Source organism: Poecile atricapillus, chromosome 12 (assembly GCF_030490865.1).
Source record: "Poecile atricapillus isolate bPoeAtr1 chromosome 12, bPoeAtr1.hap1, whole genome shotgun sequence".
NCBI lineage: Eukaryota > Metazoa > Chordata > Aves > Passeriformes > Paridae > Poecile > Poecile atricapillus.
Genome location: NC_081260.1, coordinates 973,758 through 995,673, shown reverse-complemented (window position 1 = coordinate 995,673; position 21,916 = coordinate 973,758). Strand labels below are relative to the sequence as shown.

Below are 21,916 nucleotides of genomic sequence, written 5' to 3'. Positions count from 1 at the left end.
ACTGAGGCTCACTTAGATTTGGTTTGGCCCACAAAGGGAGCTCAGCTGAGAGACCCAATGAGCACCACAGCCCCACAGAACCATTTCTGACCACTCCCAGCTACTTCTGACCTGGCCAAAAAGCTGTGGATCAAAAGTGAGATGAGGACATTGCAGAGTGACCGCTCGTCCATCTCCCTGTGCAAGGAGGCCCAGGACCAAGCCTGTCTGTCCTGAGCTTGATCCTCCCTGCTCAGGCTGGCTTCCCACCCCTCCACACCCCCACCAGGAATGAGAGGAAAGTGCTTTTAAGAGAGACCATGTTTTCCAGGAATTCCTAGAAGCTTTTATTCACAGAAGCTGTTTATCAGGGATTTGAGCTTCTTGCTTTCTCTTCTTCAGAGTTTCTGACTTGCCCAGCCTGTGGAACAAGATGCCAGTGTCAGGTCCGAGCTGCCTCCCCTCAAAGGGACACGGCTTTCCATGATAGCGTGCCAGGAATGTCAGACCAGAGAGCCCCCTCTCTCCTGGCCCGACAGCCAGCCGGGACAGCAGCTTGTCTGCCGTGTGTGGGACCACGGGCTGCAGCAGCGTCCCGTACACGCGCAGGCACTCCAGCGTCACGTGCAGGATGGTGTCCAGCCAGAGCTGCTCCGCAGCGTCCCTTCGCTCCAGTTTCCAAGGCCTGTGCCTCTGGAAGAAGCCATTGGTCTGCCTCACACACTGGGCAATGCATTCCAAAGCCTTGTAGATCTGGAAGCCTTCAAAATGACCGTGCACCTGCTCAGGCAGCGAGGCCACCGCCGCCACGAGCTCGTAGTCCTCGGCGCAGGCCCTGCCCGTGCCCTTTGCCTCCCTGCAGTCCGGGACCTTTGGGAAGCAGGGCTCTGAGAAGCGTGGGTAGGTGTTGCTGGGGTTAATGCTGGGGGCTGTTGAGCGATTCAGCAGCCCCCCGAGCGCATCTGCCAGCTCTGAATTCACCAGCTTCACCACCTTCTCATCATAGTAGTCACAATCCCTCTCCGGGACACCCTGCCGCAGCAGGAAGTAGCGGAACCCGTCCATGCCATACTGCCCCACGCACGCGCCGGGGTCCACCACGTTGCCCAGGCTCTTGGACATCTTCTGGCCCCGCACGGTCCAGTGGGAGTGCACCAGGATGCGCTCGGGGGGCTCCAGCCCCGCCGCCAGCAGCAGCGCCGGCCAGTAGAGCGCGTGGAACTTGAGGATGTCCTTGCCCACCACGTGGTGCACGGCCGGCCACCACGCGCCGTGCCCCTCGGGGTACCCCAGCACGCTCAGGTAGTTCACCAGGGCGTCCACCCACACGTAGATGGTCTGGGTGGGGTCACCGGGCACGGGGATGCCCCACTGCAGCCGGCTTCGCTCACGGGACACCGACAGGTCTGGCAGGTCCTCGTCCAGCCAGCGGAGCACGCTCTGGTAGAAAGGGTCAGGAAAAATGGCACGTGGGTTGTCCCGGAGCCAGTTCTGCAAGGGAGCCCGGAACGCTGAGAGCTTGAACATGTAATTCTCCTCCTTGGTCCAGTGCACCTGGGACAGCAGGAGAGGAAAGGATTATGGCCCCAAGAACAGGCTGGCAATTTGCACACACCGCTCTCAGCACGGAGGTTGTCGCACAGTGCCCGTCTCTGGGTGTCCTCCCATGCCAGGGGAAGCTCTCAGCACCTCTCCATGACAAGAAGGAACCTTCTTACCCAAGGCAGCGCCTCCTTGGGATCCCCAGAACACACCTGAGGACTCAGGCACCTGGGATGGTTCAGCATCCTGCTTCTAAATACACTTGTAACCCTGGGAAGGAACACCTTTCCAGCTGCCAGGCTGATGTGACATCAGAAAGGAGTTAGGGAGATAAGAATACACCTTAATGACATACTTCTGCAATAGTAGCAGAAAATCATGTAAAGACAAATTGACATTGTAATTCCTGTCCTACTGCCACTCCTGGTGCCTGCCTTTGTTCTCCTGGGGCTGTACTCCTCTTTTTCCTCAGTTTGTGCTTTAATGCATCTAAGTCACTAACTTTGTTTGCTTACAGCACTGACAGCACTTCTCCCCCACAGTTAAATCCATTAAATGACACATTCAGCTAAACCAGTGAAAACTTGGTGGGTGGATGTGGTACGAGTGAGCTGTGTAAGGCACTCAAGGATCCGTGGCTGGGTCAGCAATCTTGCAGTGCGCAAGGAAGACCTGAAGAGCATCATTCAAAGACAAGCTGAACATCCTCACCCCCAGGCTCCACCGGATGCCAGAACCCACTCACTCACCACAAGTCTGGGGATTATGGCATGTGCAAACTCCCCCTTTTCCTTCACAGAATTCCCAAGGAACAAACTGCCCAACTGCCTCTTCCAGGCTGGAGATAAACCCTCCCATCCCTGCCCACCACACTGCAAGAGCTTCTCTGCTCCTTGCACTCTCCTGTTTCCTTGGACAGTTCAACACACAGGCGAGGCCAGGAGCTGTTCTCAGGGTCTTTGAGGTCTATGACTGTTTTAGGTCTAAAGAATAATTACTTTGCCTGGAAACTTATCTTTTCCCCAGTTGTCTTAGGTGCTTTTTCAAGAGTTACTGTTTGCCAATCCAGCCCTTTCTGGGTGCACCAACACTCCTACATCCCAGCCTCATACAAATACCACAGGAGCATAACCTGAGCTGAGCTCTGAGTAGGATTATCTGGAGCTGCTAGGTTTAAACCCACACCTTCTAGAAAAGAGTGGCAGAGAGATGCTGGGGAAGGTGCCACACTCCTGGGCAGGTGACGTTACAGTGCTTTAGGCAGGGCCAAAACCCATCTCAGAGATGGGCAAGTGTCCAGAGGCCAAACTGAACTGTCTCACAAAACAGGTGTGAAACGCTGAACCCCCAAGGAACCCCTCCATTAGATACACCCTCATCCTCCTGTTCAGCTGACTTCTCTCATCCCCCCTGGAGAACACCAGCCCAGGCCAACAGCGTGTGCACCCAGCAGGGGCTGAATCCTTTCGGTTGCACCTGCCAGGTGGGGTCTGGCAGCTCCCTGTCACTCTGCTGAAGGACAGGCGAGTCTCAGCCAACACCAGTTAATAAAAGGCTAGGTGAAGCGCTGGACAGCCCAGTGCGGCGGGGCAGAGCGGCAGGTGAGCGCGCAGAGCCGCTGCAGCCCCGTTACCTCGTGGCCGCTGTCCAGGGACACCCTGCAGGGCCGGCCCCGGCTGTCGGTGCGCTCGGCCAGCTGGCTCTCGGGCACGAAGCTCTCCTCGGCCGTGCAGTACCAGCCCTCGTAGGAGCCCTTGTAGAGCACCCCTCGCTCGCACAGAGCCCCCCAGAAGTGCCGCACGGCTCGCCGGTGCCGGGGCTCGCTGGTGCGAGTGAAGTCGGTGTAGGAGACGCCGGCCTGGGTGAGGGCCCGGCGGAAGAGCCCCGAGATCCGCTGGCAGAGCTCCGCGGGCGATGTCCCCGCCGCGGCCGCGGCCTGCTGGATCTTCAGCCCGTGCTCGTCGGTGCCTGAAACGGAGAGAGGCCGTGGGGAGAGGCCGGAGCCCGCAGCCCCGGGGGCACACAGGGGCCCGGGGACACGGGGAGAGGGTTCAGCCCCGGGGCCGGGGCTGTGGCTGACCCGTGCAGAGCCGGGCCGGGCCGGCGGCGCGCAGGCGGCGGTGGCGGAGCAGCGCATCGGCCAGCAGCGCCGAGTACAGGTGCCCGATGTGCGGCGGCCCGTTGGCGTAGAAGATCGGGGTGGAGAGCAGCAGGCGGCGGCCGGGCCCGGTGGCGGTGGCGGTGGCGCGGCGGAGCGGCGGCGGGAGGCGGCGGGGCGGCCGCCACATGGCGGCGGCGGCGGCGGCGGCACCGGCACCATGGAGGCGGCGGCGCGGAGCGGCCGGAAGCGGCGGGAGGCGCGTGCGCGGCGGGGCCGGGCCGGGCCGGCGGGGCTGCGGGCGGCGAGCGGCGGGCGGCGAGCGGCGATATGTTCCGCTGCCGCACGGGCCTGGCGTGCGCCCTGCGCTCCGCAGCGCGGGGCCGCGCACACGCGGGTCAGTGCCGGGAGCGGGGCCGGCAGCGGGGGGCACCGGGCGCGATTGCCGGTGCGGCCGGCACAGGCCCGGGGCCGATCGCGGCCGCTTTGGGCAGCGGTGGTGCCGCGGGATCGGGGCGGGCACGGCGGGCGGAGGTGCGGATGCTTCGGGATCGCGTTTGGGACCGCGCGAGTGCCCCGGGGCTGGCCCGGAGCTGGCACGGAGCTCGGTCGCTTTTGGGGTGCCGGTGGCTCTGCCGCGGGTTCTGTCACAAAGAGGCGCCTCGGGCAGCGGTGAGCGGGTGGAGCTGGGGCTGAGAGAGCCCGAGCCGCTCCCGGGAGCATCGGCCCCTGGCTGCCGTTCGCTGATGGAGAAATAGAACGCGGTGCAGCGGCTCGGCCGCCGGTGCTGCTCGTCCTGCACCTGCATCTGCTCTCTTCCACTGGGGATGCCCTTCTTGCCAGCAAAAGCCCGTTCCTCGCCGCTGGTTTATGCCGGTGGAGCGAGCTGTGTGAGCAGAGGGAGCTTGGTGCCGGTGTAACCATGTCTGCTGGTCAGCTCAGCCTTTTGTTTTGCTTTTGCTGGAGCCAGGTGCATCCCCGGACAGGAGAGGCCTGGAGAAGGTGTAGGAACCCCTGGAGAAGGTGTAGGAACCCCTGGAGAAGGTGTAGGAACCCCTGGAGAAGGTGTAGGAAGCAGCAGTAGATGTGTCTGTGCTCGGCCAGCCCGGAGCGGCTGCAGGCTCCAGCTGCAGGCTGCCTTTCCAGCTCCTGCCGGCACTTTGTGCATTTCCCCCTTCATCTCACAGATGTTTTGGTCTCCACAGCTGCCCGAGCACGCTGCTGTAGCTCAGGATAACGCCCTGCGGTCGCTCAGATGTGAGGCTGGGTTTTCCAAAGAAGGAATTTGTTTGGGTTCAGAACTGACTTAGTCTCTAAATTTCCAGACCTGCCTGTGTATTGACAGTGTTTTTGTGTTGTTTCTCCAATGAATTGTGTTCCTTAGGCACGTTGTTGCAGCGCTGGAATGTGCCCCCAGACCTGCAGCTGAGCAGACAAGTGGCTAGCACAGGCGTGCCTGGGAAAAAGGGCAGTAATTCGGTTTTTGTCCTTATTATGGGCTTGTCCACCTTAGGAGCAGGTGCCTATGTAAGTAGAAGGTGGTTCCTGGGAAGAAGCTGCAATCCATCTCTCCTGTCGAGCATTTGCTGTATTCCAGCTCTCTTTACTCAGCTTTTGATCTCTGTAGCTTTATCTCTGTTTCCTCCTTCAGAAAACTTCAAGGGGAGCTAAATGGAAATTAACTTCTTACAATTACTTGGGTTTTAATTGTAATTTCAGTTACCTTTTAAGTTTTTTTGCCTTAAAGGCACTCTTGGGTTTTGCTTTTTTCGTTATGACCAGGCACAGCTCTGTCTGTTGTCTTGTGACAAACAATTCCTAGACAAATCTCAGTTCAGAACATTTGTTTAACTTGTGTAAGTATACCAAATCAACGGCCAGCTGGGGAGCATTTATGTTCTGCTTGAAAAGGATAAAGGTTTTCAGCCTCACTGAAAGAGTAAATGACATTCCCAAAGAGCTGAAGAGTATCAGCATTGCCTGGGAGTGGATAGATCTCAAGTTTGAACCACACAAATCTTTGTTTCCAAGATTTCTTCATTCTCTAGGAGGATCATATTCATTAAAAGTTCCAAATTCCAGTTTTCTTCTAAGGAAGCTCCTGGGAAAGGGGAAAAAAAATTCACAACAGTGCATGGAAGAAAAATATTTTCCTATTTTCTTTAAATATAATTCTTTCTTGTGCCCTGCTGCCCTTTTTTATTGGCAGACAAGGTAGCTGAAATTACAAAGCGCGCTCTGCTTTTCCCAAGACCTGTTTAATCAAGAATCCTTCCTAATATTCAGCTCTTTCCCTCTTCTCTTCCATTGCCTGTCTTCCCCTGCAGTTTTGCAATGCCATCAGCTAAGATGCCCTTCTAGATCCCTGACGTCTTCAGGTGTTCCTGGCAAAGCTGGCAGCAACCTCTTGTTATACTTAATAGTGGGAGGAACAGTCACTGGGACAGGAGTTTATGTAAGACGCTTCCCTAAAGGTGTTTGTGGGGTGGGAGGGTGGAGGGGGGCACCTGTCTGTACCTCCCACCCTGTGACCCTTCACTTCCAGCCCTCTTCGTGCTCCCTGGCCTCGGGTACTTCATTTTCAAGGGACATTGCCAAATAATTTCAGGTTATAAATTGAGTATTCTCAGGCGGTGCAGTTCTTGGTGGGGAAACCTACCTTAGAATTAACCTTTCCACATCAAGTAAATCTAAACTCAAACTGGCCATCTTTGGTTTGTGTAAGGGCACAGATTATTAATTAGTGCACCTCTCCTGATGTCAGTGATGTTGGCATGCAGAAAAGGAAACAATATCTGAATATAAATGCTAAAGGGAAGGCAATTGTTCAGCTTGGTGGTTTCCTCGGGGAAGAGCACTGAAACATCACCCCATGTCCTGGCAAAGTGTAGTTCTGCTTCTGACTAGAAAGAATTTGACATTGTCCCATTGGAAGTATTTATCCTCAAGGCCTGATCTGATGTTTTGCCTGTGCATAATAGTGTTTTCTCCTAAAGGATCAGATTTAATTTGCTGTATGCTGCCCTTTGGACTCGCTTAAAACCTTCCTGATTCTGCTTGTAAAAGCAGAGGTGGTTTGTTAACCTTGGCTTTTCTGTCTTTGAGCAAAAGGCTTTAAAAATACCATTATCTTAATTCTCCTAAACACCAACAAGTTCTTGTTTTCTAATATTTCTGACATTTCTCCAATTCCCTGTACAGGCTTTTGTCCTGTGCTCTTTTTTTGTGCCTGGTGTTAAATTCCTCCATTCTTGTTTGAGACTATTTGCTGTACAACACCAACTTGTGAGAATTGGCAAATGAAATCTGATGTCATGCACATGACAGAGATTATAAGCAAGGCTGGGTTTTGCCTTAAAGAAAGGTTTGCTTCCCTCTAATTTTTTACCCTTGGGGAAGAATCCTGGACTCTGACCTGCTCCCAGCACTCCCAGTGTGTTCAGCTCCTATCCATTACCAGTTTTTCTTGGAAGTTAACGTGACGTAAGCGATGTTCCCTCCTTGTCTGTACCAGTAAATTGTACATTCAGGCTCTGCTTGTGCTGGTTCCCGAGTTTCACAGTCAAATAAACAGGTCAGCATTCAGCTGGAAGAGATTCCATGGCCAAGGGCAGTGCCTGGAGCAGCCCTGCTGCCGTGGCTCGAGGCCCTGCTAATGTCAGGGTGTCCTGGCACCCCCGTGCCCAGAGAAAGCCAGTCAGGTGTTGGCTGTGCCCAGCTGCTCTGGGCTTTGGGAGCTGGGAGATGCTTTTTCTTTGGATTTGTCGTCCATTTCTGCTGCCTTGTGTTGTGTCATGGCCCAGCTTGCATGTGGTGCTGGGGCTGGTTTGGCTGCATTTCCTTCACTGGAGCTGGTTCCCCTTGGAGCAGGTGTGCAGCCAAACACCTGCAGGAAGGTTGATTGCTTCTGGGAAGCAGCCAGACACGCAAGGCTCCTCACACCACGTGGAGCAGGCCATTTTCTGAGCACATTCTCAATCCAGGGATGTGTATTTTGCCCCTCTCATTGTCATTGGCTTTTCCAGCACGTGGGGGGTGGACAAAAGCCTGTCAGGGGCAGCAGCAGGATGGTGCCTCGGTGCTGTAAGGTGTACAAATGTCTCCTGTCTGTCTGCAGGTGTACAAATCAGTGCAGGACAGCAAAGAGCGATACGCCAGCCGGCTCGCGAGGATCAACCGGCGATCCCAAGACGATGACTCCCCTGCCCCAGGTGGGTACCAGCCTGCCAGGTCAGGGTTGGCTCTGTTCTTCATGAGCTTGAGACCCCCAAAACAGACAGAACAGAGCCTCTCTGGAAGCACAGATGTGCCTTTGTAGGATTGCACCTCTCAGTGGGTGCCGTTGTTTCAAATTCCCATTCAAGGCCAGGTTGGATGGAGCTTGGAGCAGCCTGGGGTAGTGGAAGGTGTCCCTGCCATGGCAGGGAGTGGAACTGGATGAGCTTTAAGGTCTCTCCCAACCCAACCCAACCCCACCCATTCTGGGATTCTGTTGTTCTGTGACTTCCCAGCATAGAGGACAGTGCTGGATCCATGACCCAGAACAGGCTGTTTTACAGACAATCCTGAGGATGAAGCAGGATGTCTCCTGGGGCTGATTTCTGTCATTTACTCCTTCTGTGATAAAAAGAGAAAAGAGTGAGCCCTGCTTCTGCCTTTTACCTCTGCACAGCCTGGCAAGGACACTGATTCCAGAGGGCCTCTTTCCCTGGCTGCTGGAGAGCCTGTTCATCCTGGGGTCAGCCCTGAGTTCTGGTGCTGATGCTGAACTGCCTGGTTTGTCCCTGCCCATGGATTAACCACGTGTTGCTCAGCGACAGGACCTGCCTGTGGGAGGAGGTGCCTTCTGCAGGAACTCAAAAGTTGTCTCCTTGAACAGAATTACAGAAAAATGTGCCTTGGCCTTTTGGGGAACTTTCTTTTCTTATAAACTGTTCACTGGTTGGCCAGTGCAGAGTTTAGGGCTCGCTTAGAAAAAGCGGTTTGCAGAAATCTGACTGATTCCTGCGGGGAGCAGCTTTGGGGGAAGCAGCAGTGGGGTCTTGGGAAGGGCACTGGGGTAGAAGGAGGAGACAATTTCCAAAGGAAGTTTGGATGTGGAAGGCCCCTGGTGCCACACTCTGTGCCCTGGGGCTGGGCCATGTGTCTGCATTTGCAGTAAGCTGTCCCATCTGTCACCTGCAGCTCCAGACACTCATCCCACGGTCCCATCCCACGTCCCTTTCCTGCTCATTGGGGGAGGAACTGCTGCTTTTGCTGCTGCCAGATCCATCCGGGCCCGCGACCCCGGAGCGCGGGTAAGAGCTGTCCTGCTCCGGAGCTCTGCGTGGGCTCCCTTTTGCCTGCTCCCACTCCAGCTGATGAGTTTCCTGGCCAATTAAAGGTGCTGATTGTGTCTGAAGATCCTGCCCTGCCCTACATGCGCCCACCCCTTTCCAAAGAGCTGTGGTTTTCCGATGATCCCAACGTGACGGAGACGCTGCGGTTCAAGCAGTGGAACGGCAAGGAGAGGAGGTAGGTGGCACTGCAGGTGCCAGGGCAAAAGAGAGTGGCTAGTGACTCGGTGACAGTGACCAAACTGTCCTTGGGAGAGAGCCAGTGGAGCACTGAGGGGCAGGGGAGGGTGTTGGCAGGGGTTTAGGAATTCTGCATCCCACCGGAGCTCGCTCAGTGCTCAGTACCTCTTGAACTTTGCTGTGATTCCCTGCAGACGTGTCCCTCTGTGGGCAGGAGTCCTGGGAAATTGGTTATTAAAGGTGAAGCTCCACAGGTTAGAGCTGAGGTCCAGAGACACGGGATCACACTTGATTTTTGGGATTTCTGTAATTGAGCCTTACTTGGTGGTTGGACTTCATGATCTTTTCCAACCTGACCAATTCTATGATTCCGTGATCCGAACTTCAACAGTGTGAAGACCCTAATTCTTAAAAATAGATAATTAATTGTGGAGCTTCTTATGGATGCACAGAGCTGTCTTTGTCTCATTGGAGTTCCTGAAGATTTCTGGTATCCCAGAGCAAGGGGAACCTGTTTGATAATGGAGCTTTTCTCAGTATCTATTTCCAGCCGCCGTCTTTCTACGTGCCTGTCCAGGACCTGTCTTCTGTGGAAAATGGTGGGGTGGCAGTTCTGCCTGGCAAGAAGGTGGGTACAGCAGTGGCTGTTGTTCCTACTGCTCTTCCTGAGCAGAGCCTGCTCTCTAAGCTGGTACTGAACCACTAGAGTTGAAGGGGAAGTTGACTGGGAAGGGGAATTTGGGTAAATTTGGGAAAAATGTGATGGACCAGAGATTATACTAATCTGAGGTGAAGTTTGGAAGTGGGAGAAGCCAAGAGGAATAGCAGTGAGCTGAGGGAAGATGATGAGGAGGAGAGAAGGATGACTTTGGAGTCTGGGCATGGGACAAAAGTATGTAGAGCTTAGAGATGGGGTGTGACAAGTGGGAACTGGGCTGTGTGGACTGGGGGGAAGGTGAGGAGAACACAGAGATCGAGGTAGTGGGTGATGAGGTGAGCAGGAGCACTGTGCCAAAGCAGCAGGAAGTGGAGAAATTTATGGTGAACCTTCCAAAATATTTCTATCCTTAGTTGTTTGTATGTTGCTGTGATAAATGTCAGTGATTCCTCTTCCTACTGAGCCGTGCTGTGTCTGAGCCCATTGCACACTCAGGCTCTGGGAAGATCAACCTGAGTTACAGAGACTTCCAAAGGACTTGTCTCAATTCCCACTTCCAGTCTTCTCACTTCCCCTTTCCTGCCCCCACCCTAAACCTAAAGGTGGGAGAATGTTAATTCCAAGTTTGCAACTCTGCTCAGTAGCCCATGAAGGGCTTGGGCTCAGCTGGGTTCATCTTGCAGGTTGTGCACATGGATGTCAGAGGGAACACGGTGAAGCTCAGTGATGGGACCCAGATATCCTACGACAAATGTCTCATTGCCACTGGTAAGTGCTGTGTTCTCTCTCTTGTTCCTGGTCTTGTGCCAGGTTTTTTATTTCACTGACATTTAGCTAGAGATAGATAAATTCTCTAGAGTACCTCCCCTGTGGAGAATCCAGCCTGGAAAAGAGAATGCTTTGGGGAGATGTTTGAGCCTTCCAGTGCCTAAAAGGGCTCCAGGAGAGCTGGAGAGGGACTTTGGACAAGGGTCTGGAGTCTCAGGACACAGGGAATGCTAGAGGGCAGGGTTCCATGGGATACTGGGTTGCCCAGAGCAGCTGTGGCTGCCCCTGGATCCCTGGAATGCCCAAGGCCAGGTTGGACACTGGGGCTTGGAGCAGCCTGGGGCAGTGGGAGGTGTCCCTGGCCATGGCAGGGGTGGAACTGGATCAGCTTTAAGGTTCATTCCAACCCAAGCATTCTTTGGTCCTATTTGAGAAGAAGTCTCTGCAGTGTCAAACATGATGTGGAGCAGTCATGTGAAGGACACTTGTGCAGACAGCCATGCTGGGTTTTCTCCTGCCTTGAATCATCAGATTTTCTGGGACATCCAGGCAGCAACAGGGATACTGGGATATTCCTGTACTGGAGCAGTTTGGGAAGCACAACTGAGATCCAAGGCAGCTTTGCACTGTCTGGATATCCAGTGCCATGGCTGTGGTGTCATTAGTCTCCCTTCTCTCCTCGTTGTGCCCAGGGGGATCCCCAAGGAACCTGCCAGCCATCGAAAGAGCAGGAAAGGACGTGCAGAAAAGGCTGACCCTGTTCCGAAAGGTAACCTCCTGCAGGTGCTGCCAGCCCCAGTGAGGCTGAATAAATCAGAGACACTTAGCACTCTTTTCAGTTCTTACCTCTGCTGCTGTGGGTGGGGACGGTCCTGCCTTGGCACTGCTTCCCTCAAATGCTTCCCAGGAATCCATGGCCTGCTTATTCTTTTTCCCAGGCAAGAAATCAGGGTAGAGTCTACTCAACCACTCACCTGCTTGCCTCACCCTGAGAGCTGTAACCCTGTGTGGAATTAGAGGGTTTAGGTATTTTTTTAAATTTTCCCTCCTGATGACTTTGCTGCACCTTCCAAAGTGAATAAAAGTCATTGAATATGACCAAAATGCTTTCTGCTGCCATTCCTGTTAGAGAGGATTGGAAATGGGGGCAAATGTTCTTTCAGATCGAGGACTTCCGAAGGCTGGAGAAGATTTCCAGGGAAGTCAAGTCCATCACAATTATTGGTGGTGGTTTCCTCGGCAGCGAGCTGGCCTGTGCTCTGGGAAGGAGAGGTGAGCGTGTGTCCCGAGCTGTGACAGGCACTGAGTGGCAGCAGCCCCACTGTAGAAACTTCTTTTAAGTCCTCAACTGCTCAGTTTTAGCACAGACTCGGTGTTTTGTTGCCTGTGTGACCCAGGTTTTCCCAGCCCCTGACCACAGAGGTGGGAGCTCTGCAGGCCAGTGCAAGCTGCAGCCATCCCACCCTCTGAAAAGTCACATCTGTTCTCTGTGCTCAACATCACCCTCAAACTATGATTTTGGGTTTTGGGAATGGGATGATCTTTAAGGTCCCTTCCAAGCCAAAGCATTCTGTAATTCTGTGATTTCAAAGAGGTGGTGAGCAGCTGGGTTTGAGCTGTCACTGAGTGCGTAGGGCCTTTATGGTAATTTTTTTAAGTTTTTGCCAAAATACCAAGCATTTTCCCTAAAAGTCTGTTATCTAGACTTTGCAGGTGTGTGTGAAACAGTAGAGTCACTTTGTGACTCCTTAGGAGTCAGAACTTCCAGACTGGGAAACTTCTGTCAAGCTCTTTGTGTAAGTGTGTGTGTCCCAACATCTGCTGCTGCTCTTTATCCTGCTGCTCCGTGCTTCCCTTCCAGCACAAAGCCGGGGCCTGGAGGTGATCCAGCTGTTTCCAGAGAACGGCAACATGGGCAAAGTCCTGCCCGAATACCTGAGCAACTGGACCACGGAGAAAGTCAGAAGAGGTGAAGCTGCTGAGCGGGTTTGGGCTGCTGGCTGCTGGGCAGCTGCTCCTGGGGACATCCAGGATTTTTTTGGGTTGTGGCCTTGTCATCACATGAGACTTTTGATTGTCATTTCAGCAGCTTTCAGACTTTTTAGCTGGGTTTCTGCTCATGTTTCCCCCAGAGCTGCACTAGCACATGCAGCAAAGCTCGAGGGGCTCTGTCTCAGTTCCTCACTGGGCATCTGTCTGCACCAGCCACCTGCTGCAGGTGGGACCTGCCCTGAGCAGGCACTGACGTGTCCTGTGCTCCTTTCCAGAGGGGGTCAACGTCCTGCCCAATGCCGTGGTCAAATCCGTCTCTGTCTCCGGCAACCGGCTGCTGATTAAGCTGAAGGACGGCCGGAAGGTAAAGGGGAAGGCAGGGAGAGAGTCACGTGTGCAGGGCACACAGGGAATTACCATCCTGATTATGCATTCCCAAACAGGTGGAGACTGATCACATTGTGGCTGCCGTGGGGCTGGAGCCCAACGTGGAACTGGCCAAGTCAGCAGGGCTGGAGGTGGACTCGGACTTCGGGGGGTTCCGGGTGAACGCAGAGCTGCAGGCGCGCTCCAACATCTGGGTGGTGAGTGTGGGCACAGTGTCACACAACATCTGGGTGGTGAGTGTGGGCACAGTGTCACACAACATCTGGGTGTGAGTGTGGGCACAGTGTCACACAACATCTGGGTGTGAGTGTGGGCACAGTGTCCCACAACATCTGGGTGTGAGTGTGGGCACAGTGTCCCATATCTGGGTGTGAGTGTGGGCAGTGTCCCACAACATCTGGGTGTGAGTGTGGGCACAGCCCCCACAACATCTGGGTGTGAGTGTGGGCAGTGTCCCACAACATCTGGGTGTGAGTGTGGGCACAGCCCCCACAACATCTGGGTGTGAGTGTGGGCACAGCTCTCACATCTGGGTGTGAGTGTGGGCACAGCCCCCACAACATCTGGGTGTGAGTGTGGGCACAGTGTCACACAACAACTGGGTGTGAGTGTGGGCACAGCCCCCACAACATCTGGGTGTGAGTGTGGGCACAGCCCCCACAACATCTGGGTGTGAGTGTGGGCACAGCTCTCACAACATCTGGGTGTGAGTGTGGGCACAGCTCTCACAACATCTGGGTGTGAGTGTGGGCACAGCTCTCACATCTGGGTGTGAGTGTGGGCACAGCCCTCACAACATCTGGGTGTGAGTGTGGGCACAGCTCTCACATCTGGGTGTGAGTGTGGGCACAGCTCTCACATCTGGGTGTGAGTGTGGGCAGTGTCCCCGCTCTGCCGCTGCAGTGGGACCCTGCAGTGACAGGAGGAGGTGAACGGGGTGAGCAGGAGCGAGTAAGGAGAGTAGGGAGAGCAGTTGTAGCGCAGGCCCAGAGCCTGGTCAGGCACTGCAGCCGCCTCGTTGCCGTGGTAACCACGGCAAGTTTGGAATATTTATGCTGTGTAAGAGGAGTTGGGGTAACCTAAAGATAGCCTGGATCACTCGCTTGCATAAGAGTCCCTTGGTGGGCGTTGAGACTTTGATTCCTCTGGAAAACGTACCTCATGCTGCTTTATTTTTCCAAAGACTGGGGAAAAACGCCGAGAAACTGGGAGTTGTGTAGTCCAGGGAGTGGGATGAGGTAGTGTTGGTGTTTGGGGTTTGTCAGAAAGACTCAGTTCCTTGTTCCACCTCTCCCCGCTGTGTTTTGTGGGGTGGAAGCGCTCCCTGTCGCGGTGCTCACGGGCTGCTTCTCTCCAAGGCAGGGGATGCTGCCTGCTTTTATGACATCAAACTGGGCCGGAGGCGTGTGGAGCACCACGATCACGCCGTGGTGAGCGGGAGACTGGCTGGAGAAAACATGACAGGAGCTGCAAAGCCCTACTGGCACCAGTCCATGTTCTGGTAATGGTCCTTTCCTCCTTGGGGGTTCCTTGGTTGGCCACACTGCAGGAGCCTGCACAAGATACACCTTGGGGAGTGTCTGCTTCCCAAGAGGAGTGAAACCACCTCAGCAAACACCTTGTACAGCCTCCTGTTCCTAAGGCTCAGGGCGGGGGAGGTGTTTGAGCATTTGCTGCTCTGCCCTCACCTCCCTCAAGTGTTTTTCCTTCCTGTAGATCCCAGTTTCTCCCTGAGTGAGTCCCATTCCACAGAGCAAGGAGCAACACAGAACAGCCCTTTCCTCAAAGCAGCCTGATTTACAGGTTGAATTTAGCAGCAGCATTTCTGTTACAGTTATCTGAAGTTCCCCAGCCCAGTGTGAGTGTTGCACTTTGCTGAGCTGATGTTTCAGTAGCAAAGCATTGCTGCATGCAGATGTATCTGAAAAGTTGTTTTCCAGAGAGAGGTATCGGGAAAATGGGAAATTTTGCTCTATTTTCCTGAAGTTCTTTTTAAAACAAAATGAATGAAAACAGAAAAACAAAACAAAGCCCCACAAAAAAAATAAAATGCAGAAAGCTGTTAGCCCAATCAAAAATCCCAAATCCTGTTTGCTAACAGGATTTCAAATATGGGTAAAAGAGTTTTAGTTTTCTCAGGGAAATCCCCACAGAAATAGTTATTTATGACTTGCTATCACTTACCTGAACTCTTGGTCTGTCCTGCCTGGACTCAGGGCCCAGAGCATTTCTCACTTCACTTTTAAACAAGAAACAAAGAGCCACAGAATCCTTGAGGTTGGGGAAAACCTCAGAGGTCACCAAGTGCAGCCGAGGGCACAGGGGCAGGCATTTCCCAGGGGTGCTTTCCCCTGGGATGCTCTCAGCCATGAGCAGCTGCAGGTGAGGGAGGGCTGTGAGTCGCAGCCTGTGGTTGCTGGCAGGTGTCACACTGTGCCAGCCCTCACAGAGTGACACTTCCTTCCCCCGTGCTGAAGAGCTGGGAAGTGACAGGAATCCCTCATGCATTTTGTCAGTGTGCTCAGGATCCTGATCCTCGTGGAGACCTCACAGCATCTGAAGGGGCTGCAAGGAAGCCAGAGAGGGACTGGAGTGACAGGACAAGGGGGAGTGGCTCCAGACTGACAGAGGGGAAATTCAGGTTCAATATATGGAAGAAATCTCTCCCTCTGAGGGTGATGAGGCCCTTGCTCAGGGTGCCCAGAGCAGCTGTGGCTGCCCCTGGATCTCTGGAAGTGTCCAAGGCCAGGCTGGATGGGGCTCAGAGCAGCCTGGGACAGTGGGAGGTGTCCCTGCCATGGAATGACAGAGTAGAAGAGTGGAATGAAATGGGGTTTTGAGGCCCTTTCCAACCCAAATCATTCCATGATCCCTCCTGAGCTCCAGCTGATCACAGCTGCCGTGTTACTGGTGTTCCTTGCAGTAACCCCAGTGTGTGCTGGAGGATTCTGGCCAGGGAGGTGTTCGTGGATTCGTGGTTTGTGGTGGACCTGTCTCCTCAGCATCCTGGGAAACACTTCACTTCCTGGTGCCAAACCACAGCTGCTTGCTCTCCTATCAGCACCCCAGTTCAGATCCAGGTGCCCAGTTCAAGAAGGTGTTAGGGCAAGGTTTTCTTCTAAATGCTCTCAAAAATATTCTCTGAATGATAGACCATGCTGCCAAGGCTGGTGTGGGTAACAGCACTGCTGGAAGCTGGGATGCCTCCAGCTGCCTCCCAGGGAGCAGGCCTGAAAGATTTCAAAGTTTTGGTCAGTGAGTTGGTTTTTCTGAAGCTCATGGCCATGGGCTTGTCATGCCTTGACTCGTTGTTCCACCTGTGAGTGCAGAGGAGACTCTGTGTCTCAATGTCCAGCACCACCCACGCCACACTGGAGCAAGGCCTGGAGCACAGATGGATGGAACTGCCTTGGATTTGTCTCACTGCTGCTACAAGTTACTTTATTCCCACTTCATCCCTAGGAGTGATCTGGGCCCCAACGTGGGCTACGAAGCCATTGGCCTCGTGGACAGCAGTTTGCCCACAGTGGGAGTGTTTGCCAAGGCCACAGCGAAGGACACGCCGAAGAGTGCGACAGAACAGTCAGGTGGGGACTGGGGAGCTCCTGCACGAGCTGCTGTGGGGACCACAGAGTCACCCTGACCTCTGAGAGCACGAGGAAACAGCAGTATGCTCTCTCATTTCTGGACCAAGCTTTAAAGGCTGAGCTTTTATATTAAAATGTGATTAAAACACAACATTCCTCTAAGAACATATCAGGGAACACTTGTACTGCCATGCAGACTTTCCCAGGGAAGTTTGATCTCCTCCATGGCAATAAAAGGATCCGTTTGGGACAGTAGAGACTCTGGATCCAAACACGTTTATTTTGTATCTGCTGCCTGGAGCAAGCAGGCTCTGCTGCCCTTTGCATTTGGGGATGGAAGTTGGGGATTGTCAGTGTTGTGCTCCATGTTGGGATTGTTTCATCCTTGTGTTAATGAAACTTAACTTTTGGAGAGCACAATTCAAAGGGAAACACCTCAGGCTCCTGCAGAACTCCTGAGTCTGCTCCCATCATCACATGTCCTGCCCTGGGTGTGTGACTCCTCCTATTTCTGCCTTAGGGACTGGAATTCGATCTGAGAGCGAAACGGAAGCGGAAGCCTCAGAAGTTCAGATCTCTCAAAGCTCTTCACCAACGCCTCAAGTCCCAAAGCAAGGAGAAGATTACGGCAAAGGTGTCATTTTCTACCTCAGGGATAAAGTCGTGGTGGGAATCGTGTTGTGGAACATCTTCAACAGGATGCCCATTGCTCGGAAGGTCAGTGCAGGGCGGGGATGATGGACAGGGGGGTTTGCTAGAGCGGGGCTTTTCTTGTGGAAAAATCAATCTGTCAATTCAAAGTGAGGATAAATAAAGGCAGATGCTGTGTCTCGTGTAGAGCTGGGCAGTATGAAGTGGGAGCACTGTTCTGGGTGAATTAGGGGAGCTGTCCCTGTGCTTTTTTTGTATTTTTGCCAATTTTTTACACAAATAAATCGGGTGTGTGCTCCAAGCCTTGCCTCAGCAGGGCTGAAACTCCAGGTCTGTGGTAAGTACAGGCCGGAGTCACAGTGACAGCGCAGGCCTGAAATGTCCCATCCTTGTGCTGCTTTGTCCCATGACCAAGCGCCTGAAACAGTGTCAAATGTCACCATTCCAGAAACAGGCACCGTGGCTGGAGCAGCCCTGAGCAGGGTTTGGTGTGTCTCCACCCCCGTGGGCCTGTCCCACACCTCCCAGCTCAGCTGAGTCAGACCCGGAGCAGGTTTTAACACCCGTGAAGAATTTCGGTTGTTTAAACTCTGGGAATGGTCCCACACTACCCTTGGGTGATCTGTCCCAAGACAAACTATTCATGTTCAAAGTCTTTGTTGATATCTAATCTGAAGATGCAGATGAAATATATTGCTTCTGCCATCCCTAGGGAAGGGAGAATCCTGCCTTCCTTCCTCCTTTCCTCCCTCCCTCCCTTAGCAGTCCTTACCCTAAATCCGTGGTCTCTTCATCTTGTCTAGAAGTTGCAGGTTCCGGCCAGGTATCCTGGCTCCAAGCCAGTGCCAGGCTCACCTTTGCAGAGCTGAATCACTTTTTTAAAACACTTGTTCTGTCTGGCTGTAAAGGGAAGCCCAGAAACAAATCCCACAGGGACAGGAGGTTGGTTTTCCTGCTGTTCCTGTCGGCAGGTGATGGTACATTTAGGACTCCCATGTGAATTTGTTGTGTCGTGGCTGTCTCAGTCAGGATCCGAGGAGCTCCTGGCCTTGGCTGTGCCAGTCCTGCAGCACTGGCTCTTTACAGGATGTGTGGGATTTAATGTGTTCTCCTTCCTCCAGATCATCAAAGACGGGGAGGAGCACGAGGACCTTAACGAAGTAGCAAAGCTCTTCAACATCCACGAAGACTGAACTCCGCAGCAGGAACAGCCTGAGGGAGTGGTGCTGTGTGCACCCCTGCACCTCGGGCAGCTTCCTGGGAGCACTTGGGAATATTCCACTCACCCAAGCCCACTGTTTGCACCAATAAAGTCAGATTGTTGTAGTCACCTGCTCCTTCCTGCATCGCTGCCTGGCTGGTGGGGAAAGGGGAACGTGCTGCCCCACTGGGGTCAGTTTTCCCTTGTGTCAGCCTTGGAGAAGCCTGCAGAACTCCCTCTTTCCTTGCAGAAATTCCCACTGGGGAGCAAGCAGGCCTGCAGGCTCTCTGCCTGTTCTCCAGCCTGTCGAAACAGACTCAGCTTGGGGAAATCAATTATCAATCAAAATCAGAGCACAATGATGAGAAGTAAAACAAATCTTAGAAACACTTCCCCTCCCTCCCTTTCCTTCCTGGGCTCTCCTTCCTCTCTCCCATCATCACAAGGAAGCGGGGAACGAGGGCCGTGGTCAGTTCATCACACATTCTGTCCCTGCTCACAGAGAGGGGTTGTAGTCCTTCCCCTGCTCCAGTGTGGGGTCCCTCCCACAGCAGCCTGTGCTCCATGAACTTCTCCAGCAGGAGTCCTTCCCATGAGCTGCAGTTAAATCTTTTATCCCCGAGGTGTCACCACCATCTCTGCTGGGCTTAGCCTTGGCCAGCAGTGGGTGCATCCTGGAGCTGGTGGCATTGGCTCTGCTGGACATGGGCAAAGTTCTGGCAATTTCTTACAGAATCCATCCCTCTAGCCCCCTTGCTGCCAAAACCTGGCCATGCAAACCCAACACACCTGACAACTGCACTGGGTGATGCAGGCCTCGTGGCGCCCTGAGCCATTGTGACACCAAGGGGCCACTGTGACACAGCAGGGCCCCATCCTGCCCGTGGGGTGTTTAAGCAACTCCCCCGGGGTACCCAGCCAAGCAGAACACCTTGCTCAGGAAGTAGCAGCCTCCCAGGACACCTCTGGAAAAGGAGCCATGGAGGAGCAGAATGCCAGTCCCAAGAGCTCCAAGGAGAAGGACCACCTGAGAGATAGGGGGAGTGGCCAACAGGAGGATGGCACCAGGAGTACCAGCACCCTGCCCAGGCAGCTGCCTCCATCCCACACCTCTTCCTCCTCCCGTCCACAGCTGCGGCTGCTTCAGGCTGGCCAAGGCCGGTCCCTGCACCGGCTGACATCGCCCCGCAGCTCCCAGGGCACCCAGGGCCGGTCCCTGCACCGATTGACATCGCCCCGCAGCTCCCAGGGCCGGTCTCTGCACCAGCTGACATCGCCCCGCAGCTCCCAGGGCACCCAGGGCCGGTCCCTGCACCGGCTGACAACACCCCGCAGCTCCCAGGGCCGGTCCATGCCCAGGCTGACATCTCCCCGCAGCACCCAGGGCACCCAGGGCCGGTCCATGCCTAGGCTGACATCGCCCCATAGCACCCAGGGCCGCTCCGTGTCCCGGCTGACATCACCTGGCAATACCGGGGACACCCAGGGCCGGTCCCTGCACCGGCTGACATCGTCCAGCAGCTCCAAGGGCCGGTCCCGGTCCCAGCTGACATCGCCCCGCAGTACCAGGGACATTGAGGGCCAGTCCTGGTCCCGGCTGACATTGCCCAGCAGCACCAAGGGCCCATCTGTGTCCCGGCTGACATCGTCCAGCAGCTCCAAGGGCCCATCTGTGTCCCGGCTGACATCGTCCAGCAGCTCCAAGGCCCAGTCCCGGTCCCGGCTGACATTGCCCAGGAGCTCCAAGGGTCAGCCCGGCAGTACCGGGGACACCGAGGACCAGTCCCTGCCCAGGCTGACATTGCCCCGCAGCTTCAAGGGCCGGTCCCGGTCCCGGCTGACATCACCTGGCAATACCGGGGACACCGAGGGCCAGTCCCAGTCCCAGCTGACATCGCCCAGCAGCTCCAAGGACCAGTCCATGTCCAGGCTGACATTGCCCCGCAGCTCCAAGGGCCGGTCCCGGCTGACCTTGCCCCGCAGTACCAGGGACACCGAGGACCAGTGCCTGCCCAGGCTGACATCACCCAGCAGCACCAAGGGCCGGTCCCGGTCCTGGCTGACATCACCCGGCAGTACCGAGGGTTGGTCCCGGTCCCGGCTGACCTTGCCCCGCAGTACCGGGGACACCGAGGACCAGTCCATGCCCAGGCTGACATTGCCCCGCAGCACCAAGGGCCGGTCCTGGTCCCGGCTGACATCACCTGGCAATACCGAGGACACCAAGGACCCGTCCATGTCCCATCTGACATCGCCCAGCAGCTCCCTGGGCTCAGGGGGCACCGAGAGCCGTCCCAGCCCGGACAAGGGGGAGCAAGGCCCGCGGGGGCGCAGGTCCCACCCTGCTGGTTCCTCGCAGCCGCCCGTGAGGCCGGAACCGGTGAGGGCCGAGCACAGAGGGCCAGACCAGGCTTCCCCTTCCCGCAGCTCCTGCACCCCTGTCCCAGCGGCTGCTGCTGGGGGAAGCCCAGTGTCCTCTACAAATCCCCACCTCTCCTTCCAGGCCTCCGTGAGGAAACCATCCCCTGACCCACAGAGAGAGGCCTCTCACCGTGCCGAGCAGGAAACCCAGACTGAGGCCTGGGCCCAAGAGGTGGATTCAGCTGTTCAATACACTGAGCAGATGACACAGACAGATCTTGTGGCAGAACAGGAGAAAAACTCAGCTGCTCCCCTCATGGTTGACCAGAAGACACAGACTGAGACTCCAAGACAAGTGAATTCAGCTTCTCCTCAAACCACCAAGAGGACACAGAGCAAGGCCCAGGGCTCTGCCCGCTCCACAGGCATCGGTGCCCCGGCTCAGCAGCAGCCGCCCTCGCAGCTGTGCAGGGCGTTGTGGTGCTCCTGCACGGCTGGACAGCCTCCTGCTGCCAGCACCCTGCAGGGGCCCGGGGACAGCCGCTGCTCCACGCAGCCAAAACGTCCTGAGCGCAGCACACCAGAGAAGTGGGGATGGATGACACTGCCGCCCTACTCCTGGCCATGGCTCATTGAGATGAATCAGTTTTAATAAAATATTTCATTCCTCTAATCGTGCCCATCTGTGCCTGGTCCATCGGGAGAAAGTCGGCTGCAGGTACGGCCCGTGCTGAGGGGGAGAGCCCCCGTGCTCCTCCAGCCAAGCAGAGCCTCTGCCAGGCTTCAGATCCCCGGGCTGGTGCTGGTGGCCAGCCCTCAGCTGAACCCTGTCAGCCCCCTCCCACCCACCTGCTATCCAAGTGAACATTTCAGAGCATAAATTTGGTGAGTTTTCCCTAAGGCTTCACCTGCTTAGGCTCATGAGGAGTCTCCCTGGTGTGGGGGTAGGAGCACCTCTCCTCCTCTCTTTTTAAGACCTGCCTTGACTTCTCCTGTACCACTTTGGGGAGTTCCTCTTGGTGGTGTGTGGGCAAAGCTCTCCTCCTGGTCCTGGCATCAGGGCATTCCTGCAGCCCTTTCTGAGAAAACAAACAGAACTACAGCACTGCCCTGAGCTCCCTCTGCTCCCTCAGGGGTGAGTAAAGCCAGCCAGGGACCAGCTGCCCCACGGACGGG

The 21,916-nt window shown here is 55.1% G+C and overlaps 2 protein-coding genes across 3 annotated transcripts; one reads left to right on the top strand and one right to left on the bottom strand.

Moving 5' to 3' along the window:
* Positions 1-285: 285 nt before the first annotated feature.
* Positions 286-3,914, bottom strand: MARS2 (methionyl-tRNA synthetase 2, mitochondrial). Its single transcript, XM_058847578.1, has 3 exons — positions 3,602-3,914; positions 3,155-3,489; positions 286-1,533 (listed from the first exon to the last, which is right to left on the bottom strand). The coding sequence occupies exons 1-3, from the start codon at positions 3,807-3,809 to the stop codon at positions 331-333; spliced, it is 1,746 nt and encodes a 581-aa protein (XP_058703561.1). The 5' UTR covers positions 3,810-3,914; the 3' UTR covers positions 286-330.
* AIFM1 (apoptosis inducing factor mitochondria associated 1) lies at positions 3,871-18,504 on the top strand. Of its 2 annotated transcripts, none has more exons than XM_058847577.1 (16): positions 3,871-4,016; positions 5,947-6,074; positions 7,737-7,830; positions 8,804-8,916; positions 9,003-9,133; positions 9,673-9,763; positions 10,477-10,561; positions 11,254-11,330; positions 11,725-11,833; positions 12,423-12,530; positions 12,829-12,917; positions 12,997-13,137; positions 14,299-14,441; positions 16,403-16,527; positions 17,048-17,244; positions 18,300-18,504. In XM_058847577.1, exons 1-16 carry the CDS (start codon positions 3,950-3,952, stop codon positions 18,369-18,371), a joined length of 1,770 nt encoding a protein of 589 aa, XP_058703560.1. In that variant the 5' UTR covers positions 3,871-3,949; the 3' UTR covers positions 18,372-18,504. The 2 variants fall into 2 exon arrangements, with proteins under 2 accessions (XP_058703560.1, XP_058703559.1); XM_058847576.1 differs by lacking the exon at positions 5,947-6,074 and adding an exon at positions 5,004-5,146.
* The last annotated feature ends 3,412 nt before the right edge of the window (positions 18,505-21,916 follow it).